Genomic DNA, 9,747 nt, shown 5'->3' on the forward strand with positions numbered 1-9,747 from the left:
ATATATATATATATATATATTTTTTTTTATTTTGCTTTTTCGCTGTCTCCCGCGTTTGCGAGGTAGCGCAAGGAAGCAGACGAAATAAATGGCCCATCCCACCCCCATACCCAATGTATACACACACACGTCCACACACGCAAATATACATACCTATACATCTCAATGTACATATATATATTTACATACACAGACACATACATATATACCCATGCACATAATTCACACTGTCTGCCCCCATTCACTCCCACTGCCACCTCGCCACACATGGAATACCTTCCCCCTCCCCCCTCATGTGTGCGAGGTTTTACTAGGAAAAGACAACAAAGGCCCCATTCGTTCACACTCATTCTCTAGCTGCCACGCAATAATGCCCGAAACCACAGCTCCCTTTCCACATCCAGGCTCCACACAACTTTCCATGGTTTACCCCAGACGCTTCACATGCCCTGATTCAATCCACTGACAGCACGTCAACACCGGTATATCACATCGATCTAATTCACTCTATTCCTTGCCCTCCTTTCACCCTCCTGCATGTTCAGGCCCCAATCACACAAAATCTCTTTCACTCCATCTTTCCACCTCCAATCTGGTCTCCCACTTCTCCTCGATCCCTCCACCTCCGACATATATATCCTCTTGGTCAATCTTTCCTCACTCATTCTCTCCATGTGCCCCGACCATTTCAAAACACCCTCTTCTGCTCTCTCAACCACGCTCTTTTTATTTCCACACATCTCTCTTACCCTTACATTACTTACTCGATCAAACTACCTCACACCGCACATTATCCTCAAATATCTCATTTCCAGCACATCCACTCTCCTGCGAACAACTCTATCCATAGCCCACGCCTCGCAACCATACAACATTGCTGGAACCACTATTCCTTCAAACATACCCATTTTTGCTTTCCGAGATAATGTTCTCATCTTCCACACATTCTTCAAGGCTCCCAGGATTTTCGCCCCCTTCCCCACCCTATGATTCACTTCCGCTTCCATGGTTCCACCCGCTACCAGTTCCACTCCCAGATATGTAAAACACTTTACTTCCTCCAGTTTTTCTCTATTCAAACTTACCTTCCAATTGACTTGACCCTCAACCCTATTGTACCTAATAACCTTGCTCTTATTCACATTTACTCTTAACTTTCTTCTTTCACACACTTTACCAAACTCAGTCACCAGCTTCTGCAGTTTCTTACATGAATCAGCCACCAGCGCTGTATCATCAGCGAACAAAAACTGACTCACTTCCCAAGCCCTCTCATCCACAACAGGCTTCATACTTGCCCCTCTTTCCAAAACTCTTGCATTCACCTCCCTAACAACCCCATCCATAAACAAATTAAACAACCATGGAGACATCACACACCCCTGCCGCAAACCTACATTCACTGAGAACCAATCACTTTCCTCTCTTCCTACACGTACACATGCCTTATATCCTCGATAAAAACTTTTCACTACTTCTAACAACTTGCCTCCCACACCATATATTCTTAATACATTCCACAGAGCATCTCTATCAACTCTATCATATGCCTTCTCCAGATCCATAAATGCTACATACAAATCCATTTGCTTTTCTAAGTATTTTTCACATACATTCTTCAAAGGAAACACCTGATCCACACATCCTCTACCACTTCTGAAACCACACTGCTCTTCCCCAATCTGATGCTCTCTACATGCCTTCACCCTCTCAATCAATACCCTCCCATATAATTTACCAGGAATACTCAACAAACTTATACCTCTGTAATTTGAACACTCAATCTTATCCCCTTTGCCTTTGTACAATGGCACTATGCACGCATTCCGCAATCCTCAGGCACCTCACCATGAGTCATACATACATTAAATAACCTTACCAACCAGTCAAAAATACAGTCACCCCCTTTTTTAATAAATTCCACTGCAATACCATCCAAACCTGCTGCCTTGCCGGCTTTCATCTTCCTGCAAAGCTTTTACTACCTCTTCTCTGTTTACCAAACCATTTTCCCTAACCCTCTCACTTTGCACACAACCTCGACCAAAACACCCTATATCTGCCACTCTATCATCAAACACATTCAACAAACCTTCAAAATACTCACTCCATCTCCTTCTCACATCACCACTACTTGTTATCACCTCCCCATTTGCGCCCTTCACTGAAGTTCCCATTTGCTCCCTTGTCTTACGAACTTTATTTACCTTCTTCCAGAACATCTTTTTATTCTCCCTAAAATTTAATGATACTCTCTCACCCCAACTCTCATTTGCCCTGTTTTCCACCTCTTGTACCTTTCTCTTGACCTCCTGTCTCTTTCTTTTATACATCTCCCACTCAATTGCATTTTTTCCCTGCAAAAATCGTCCAAATGCCTCTCTCTTCTCTTTCACTAATAATCTTACTTCTTCATCCCACCACTCACTACCCTTTCTAATCAATCCACCTCCCACTCTTCTCATGCCACACGCATCTTTTGCGCAATCCAACACTGATTCCCTAAATACATCTCATTCCTCCCCCACTCCCCTTGCTTCCATTGTTCTCACCTTTTTCCATTCTGTACTCAGTCTCTCCTGGTACTTCCTCACACAAGTCTCCTTCCCAAGCTCACTCTCACCACCCTCTTCACCCCAACATTCACTCTTCTTTTCTGAAAACCCATACAAATCTTCACCTTAGCCTCCACAAGGTAATGATCAGACATCCCTTCAGTTGCACCTCTCAGCACATTAACATCCAAAAGTCATTCTTTCGCGCGCCTGTCAATTAACACGTAATCCAACACGTAATATACATATATATATACATACATATATATATATATATATATATATATATATATATATATATATATATATATATATATTTATATATATATATATATATATATATATATATATATATATATATATATATATATATATATATATATATATATATATATATATATATATATATATATATATATATATATATATATATATATATATATATATATATATATATATATGATTTGTATGATTATTTTTCTTTCTCATATAGTCTCACCTTCGATCTTTCAGAGTCCTTAATAACCTCATAATCGAAACTTGAAATAACACCATTATGTTTTCTCTCTGGTGAATGATATATAATTTAATCAAAATCCATAGTAGGCAGTTTGCTTCATGACTGATTTGTATGCTAGTATAGGAATTTTCCTGCACACACTTAAAAGCCTTTGTGTTCACGACTGTTTGTGTGTGTGTGTGTGTGTGTGTGTGTGTGTGTGTGTGTGTTCTGTATACTAAAAAATGAAAACTTGGAAAACGGTCTGCATTAAACAATTTCAAAATATTGCGAGAATTAATGAATCGTACCCTTTAGTGTCATCTTTGTTATTTCTTTCCTTGCATCTATCCAAATCAGTTATGAGATCTGGTTTATAACTTGAATATTCATAATCTGATAAGAATGTTTTTTAGAAAGACCTTTGTTCATCATGTTATATTTTTTTAAGCAACATGGTTTAATTTCTATTGGAGCTTAGTATCATCAGTATGGCATGATATATTTTCTGTTTTTTGTGGACTACCTGTATTTCTGTGTGTGTTTATCACTATATTCTTCGAGTCCATTACCATGGGGTGGATGAGGTACATAATGTTACTCACACATTCTCAACCCTCGTCTAGTGTGCTACAGTGAAACATTAACCTTCACACATATATGACGGACATTTATTTCTTCAATTTGCACTCTATACTGATTCATTTGAAAATAAGGTCTCAAATCACACCTCCACCATCACACACACCAAGACTTTGTGTTCCATCCAGTCACGGTCGATCCCTGTAAGATTCTCAGACAGAATACCTCTTGACTTAATCAATCCATTCACTGGGTCTATCTATCTTCCACACAGTATCCCTCCCCTCCCATTATCTTCAACTATACTGCCATTATATCTGTTATGTCCAATCTATGATTTGTCATAAGTTTTATCCGGCCATATCATCAAAAAGAGTTTGCACCTTGGTAATGGTTTCTTAGCAACCATATATCCCTCTGACACTTAACGTGTTTTCCTTATCTTTTCTCTTAATTTCAAATAAGCTTCCTCATTAGCTCAACTCTGTTGCTCTCATATCTAATCCTTTAGGTTTCACATCTATATACCTATATACTCCTTCATGCATGCTTCTTCCACACTCTACACTTACATTCTTTCAACTTGCAAAACTCTCAGTGCACTGTGATAAGCACTGAATTTCACTCCTAGATGTAAACTCATTCACAGCTCACGATAAGTCGTCGTTCAGTATGATTTTACACGGTGATTTTCATCTCTTTCAGAAGCTACACGGATACCCCACTCGCACTAGCTTTAAGTATTCTTTTGCCAAACACATCATCAAAGATACCAACTCTATACTTTAACAAGCAGTTCGATAACTACTCCATACAATAACTGTGGTAACTTTCATTCGTTCCAACATGGCTCAGTAGTATACATTGACATTCCACTTCTCTCTCATATCATGTTAGGCAACATTTGTAAATAAATAAGCAAACGTAATGTCGTCACACATCATCAACGATTTTCAAAATACATCCCTAACACTCAGTCACTTATTATCACATAAACACTGCTTCCCTTACAGGAGCTCCTTACACACTGAAAGGATTTTCCTATACGTCAGCATTTTTATTAACCTTATAACCAATGATTATGCACTTGCAATTTTTCCCATTTGTTCATGGCAGGTATAACTGATTTACATTGCTTTTGGGTAACGAAGTTTCATTAATCATTTGTTAAGAATGTAATCAAGAGACATATTCTATTTGGTTCTTTTTCAAATATCATCTCAAGAAAATGTAGTCAAGTGAATTAATGCATTTTTCTTTTGATTTTCAGACACTATGACGCGAAACATATGTAAGTATTACCTTCGGTGTTGTTCTATTGGGGGAAAATGACAGAGGTTAGTAAGTTGCCACTGTGTGTGAACCTTATTCAAAAGAGTAAAGGATATATGGCAAGGAATGGGAACTGGAGGAAGTTTAATCGAAATGAATCATAAATAGTCTCTTAGGAAGACTACTAGAGAAGGCCGAGCATGATAAATGCGCGCGCACACACACGCACACACATACACACACAAACACACACACACACACACACACACACACACACACACACACAGAAAGAAAAAAGAAAAAATGGGGGGGGGGGAACAGCCACGCTGTTACCACAAAGAGGAAGCGATCGAAGTCCCAGATAGATTACTGTATATAAATGCAGATAAACTGGAAGCAAATAGTAAAGCGTTCGAGTAGATGTATCGTAGTAAGGACAATACATCTAATGATGTTGGACTTGTGGGGACAAGACTTACTGAACAGACATAATCTCGCCCTTTGTGTTCACAAGGACATATAATGAGGAGAGGGGAAAGGGGCGACAAAGAAGGAATTAGGCTTGGTCCTCTTAATAAGAGACAGCCTTAGCTTTCAGAAAGTATTGGAAGATGGCCCATTCAAATAATAGAAAAAGGTAAAAGTGCCTGCAAGAAATACGTGAAAGGTAATGTTGATAACGTATAATCTTGCAAATAATTTCGATAAAACTGAGCAGTAAATATTGATGATAACAGAGAATAATCAGACAGGTACATGAAGCATTAAAATCCGCACTTCTTGGTAATGATAATGTAATTATAACGGGGAATTTAGATTATACAGAGATTGAGAGGGGAATTCCTGATTCTCACGGAACAAAAGTTTCATGATTGTATAGAACGTGACAAGAAAATATCTTATACTATCATGTCAGTACATCTATTAGGATCAGATGGACTGATGCACCATCAAAACCAGATAATATCTTAATACGCAGCAGGATAGAAAGTCATATCATATAGGATATACCAAGTGGAATGAATAGTCATCTAAAGCTGGACTGACCATGTGGTGAATGAAGAAATTAAAGAGCAGACAAGACACCATATTCACAGGGACGAGATACAACTGAGGAAACTACGAAGGACACAGCAATCTTTTCGGTAAAATATACCGGGATATGGAGTTTGATAATCAGGAACCATCATATTGTGATGAAAATTTCAGTGAAATTTACAATTGGAAAGCAGAAACTTTGGTAACTCTCACCTAAAATTAGAACGTTGAGAAAGAGGGAAGAATGATATACTAAACGTTTAGAAGCGAAAAAATTTCGCAATATGCTGTGACGAAGATGAAGGCGTAATTCAATCCAGCAAAAATTTGTAAAGTATAGGAGGGCAAGGAATGAATGTAATAAGATAAGAAAAGAGGAACAAAGAAGCTTTGAAAAGAATGTTATGGACACGGAATAAGAGAATACAAAACTTTTTCATACATTCATCAGTCCGCCAAAGAGCAACTGCTCTGACCACAGGATTCAGAGAGAGGAGTTGTGGAGTGTGTAAGGATACAAGTAGGAAAGAATGAACAATTTAAGTGTTTTTACAACGGACGATACTGTAGTCCTATCGCCATATATATATGTATATATATATATATATATATATATATATATATATATATATATATATATATATATATATATATATATATATATATATATATATATATATATATATATATATATATATATATATATATATATATATATATATTTCTATATATATATATATATATATATATATATATATATATATATATATATATATATATATATATATATTCTGCTTTGTCGCTGTCTCCCGCGTTAGTGAGGTAGCGCAAGGAAACAGACAAAAAATTGGCCCACCCCACTCACATACACATGTATATACATACACGCAAATATACATACCTATACATCTCAACGTATACATATATATACACACTCAGACATATACATATATACACATGTACATAATTCATACTGTCTGCCTTTATTCATTCCCATTGCCACCCCGCCACACATAAAAGATAAACCCGCTCCCCACAAATGTGCGCGAGGTATCGCTAGGAAGACAACAAAGGCCACATTCATTCACACTCAGTCTCTAGCTGTCATGTAATAATGTACAGAAACCACACCTCCCTTTCCACATCCATGCCCCACAGAACTTTCCATGATTTACCCCAGACACTTCACATGCCCTGGTTCAATCCACTGACAGCACGTCGACCCCAGTATACCACGACGTTCCAATTCACTCTATTCCTTGCCCGCCTTTCACCCTCCTGCATGTTCAAGCACCGATCACTGAGAATCTTTTTCACTCCATCTTTCCACCTCTAATTTGGTCTCCCACTTCTCCTCGTTCCCTCCAACTCTGATACGTATATCCTCTTGGTCAATCTTTCCTCACTCATTCTCTCCATGTGACCAAACCATTTCAAAACACCCTCTTCTGCTCTCTCAACCACACTCTTTTTATTACCACACATCTCTCTTATCCTGTTATTACCTACTCGATGAAACCACCTCACACCACATATTGTCCTCAAACATCTCATTTTCAGCCCATCCACCCTCCTCCGCACAACTCTATCCATAGCCCACGCCTCGCAACCATACAACATTGTTGGAACTACTATTCCTTCAAGCATACCCATTTTTGCTTTCCGAGATAGTGTTCTCGACTTCCACACATTCTTCAACGCTCCCAGAATTTTCGCCCCCTCCCCCACCCTATGATTCACTTCCACTTCCATGGTTCCATTTGCTGCCAAATCCACTCCCAGATATATAAAACACTTCACTTCCTCTAGTTTTTCTCCATTCAAACTTACTTCCCAATTGACTTGACCCTCAAACCTACTGTACCTAATAACCTTGCTCTTATTCACATTTACTCTCAACTTTTTTCTTTCACACACTTTACCAAACTCAGTCACCAGCTTCTGCAGTTTCTCACATGAATCAGCCACCAGCGCTGTATCATCAGCGAACAATAACTGACTCACTTCCCAAGCTCTCTCATCCACAACAGACGGCATACTTGCCACTCTTTCCAAAACCCTTGCATTCACCTCCCTAACAACCCCATCCATAAACAAATTAAACAACCATGGAGACATCACATACCCCTGCCGTAAACCTACATTCACTGAGAACCAATCACTTTCCTCTCTTCCTACACGTACACATGCCTTACATCCTCGATAAAAACTTTTCACTGCTTCTAACAACTTGCCTCTTACACCATATATTCTTAATACCTTCTACAGAGCATCTCTATCAACTCTATCATATGCGTTCAACAGATCCACAAATGCTACATAAAATCCATTTGCTTTTCTAAGTATTTTTCACATACATTCTTCAAAGCAAACACCTGATCCACACATCCTCTACCACTTCTGAAACCACACTGCTCTTCCCCAATCTGATGCTCTGTACATGCCTTCACCCTTTCAATCAATACCCTCCCATATAATTTACCAGGAATACTCAACAAACTTTTACCTCTGTAATCTGAGCACTTACTTTTATCCCCTTTGCCTTTGTACAATGGCACCATGGAAGCATTCCGCCAATCCTCAGGCACCTCATCATGAGTCATACATACTTTAAATAGCCTTACCAACCAGTCAACAATACAGTCACCCCCTTTTTTAATAAATTCCACTGCAATGCCATCCAAACCCGCTGCGTTGCCGGCTTTCACCTTACGCAAAGCTTTTACTACCTCTTCTCTGTTTACCAAATCATTTTCCCTATCCCTCTCACTTTGCACATCACCTCGACCAAAACACCCTATATCTTCCACTCTATCATCAAACACATTCAACAAACCTTCAAAATACTCACTTCATCTCCTTCTCACATCAACACTACTTGTTATCACCTCCCCATTATATATATCATTTATTATACTATGTCGCTGTCCCCCGCGTTAGTGTGGTGGCGCAAGGAAATAGACGAAAGTATGGCCCAACCCACCCACATGCACATGTATATATATACACGTCCACACGCACATATACATATCTATACATTTGAAAGTATACATATATATGTATACATAGACATATACATATATACACGTGTGCATAATTCATCCTTGCTGCCTTTATCCATTCCTGTCGCCGCCCGCCACACAAGAAATGACAACCCCTCCCACCGCAAGCGTGTGAGGTAGTGCTAGGAAAATACAAGAAAGGCCACATTCGTTCACACTCAGTCTCTAGCTGTCATGTATAATGCAACGAAACCACAGCTCCCTTTCGACATCCAGGCACCACAAAACTTTCCATGGTTTACCCCAGACGCTTCACATGCCCTGGTTCAATCCACTGACAGCATGTCGACCCCGTTATACCACATCCTTTCAATTCATGCTATTCCTTGCACACCTTTCACCCTCTAGCATTTTTAGGCCCCAATCGCTCAAAATCTTTTTCAATCCATCCTTCCACCTCTAATTTGGTCACCCACTTCTTTTTCCCTCCACCTCTGACACATATATCCTCTTTGCCAATCTTTCCTCACTCATTCTCTTCATGTGACCAATACACCCTCTTCTGCTCTCTCAACCACACTCTTTTTATTACCACACATCTCACTTACCCTTTCTTTACTTACTCGATCAAACCACCTCACACCACATATTGTCCTCAAACATCTCATTTCCAACGCATCCACTCACCTCCGAACAACCCTAACTGTAGCCCACGTCTCGCATCCATATAATAATGTTGGAACAACTATTCTTTCAAAGTTACCCATTTTTGCTTTCCGAGGTAATGTTCTCGCCTTCC

General features: G+C 39.0%; 1 protein-coding gene across 1 annotated transcript in view; it reads left to right on the forward strand.

Annotated features, from left to right (window-relative positions):
- Positions 1–4,931, forward strand: part of LOC139748902 (DBH-like monooxygenase protein 1 homolog) — a 148,496-nt gene extending 143,565 nt beyond the window's left edge. The window contains exon 12 of the mRNA XM_071662265.1: positions 4,907–4,931. Coding sequence (XP_071518366.1) covers positions 4,907–4,931 — 25 coding nt within the window. The remainder of the gene's footprint in view (positions 1–4,906) is intronic.
- Positions 4,932–9,747: the final 4,816 nt, after the last annotated feature.

This window comes from Panulirus ornatus, chromosome 6 (genome assembly GCF_036320965.1).
Source record: "Panulirus ornatus isolate Po-2019 chromosome 6, ASM3632096v1, whole genome shotgun sequence".
NCBI lineage: Eukaryota > Metazoa > Arthropoda > Malacostraca > Decapoda > Palinuridae > Panulirus > Panulirus ornatus.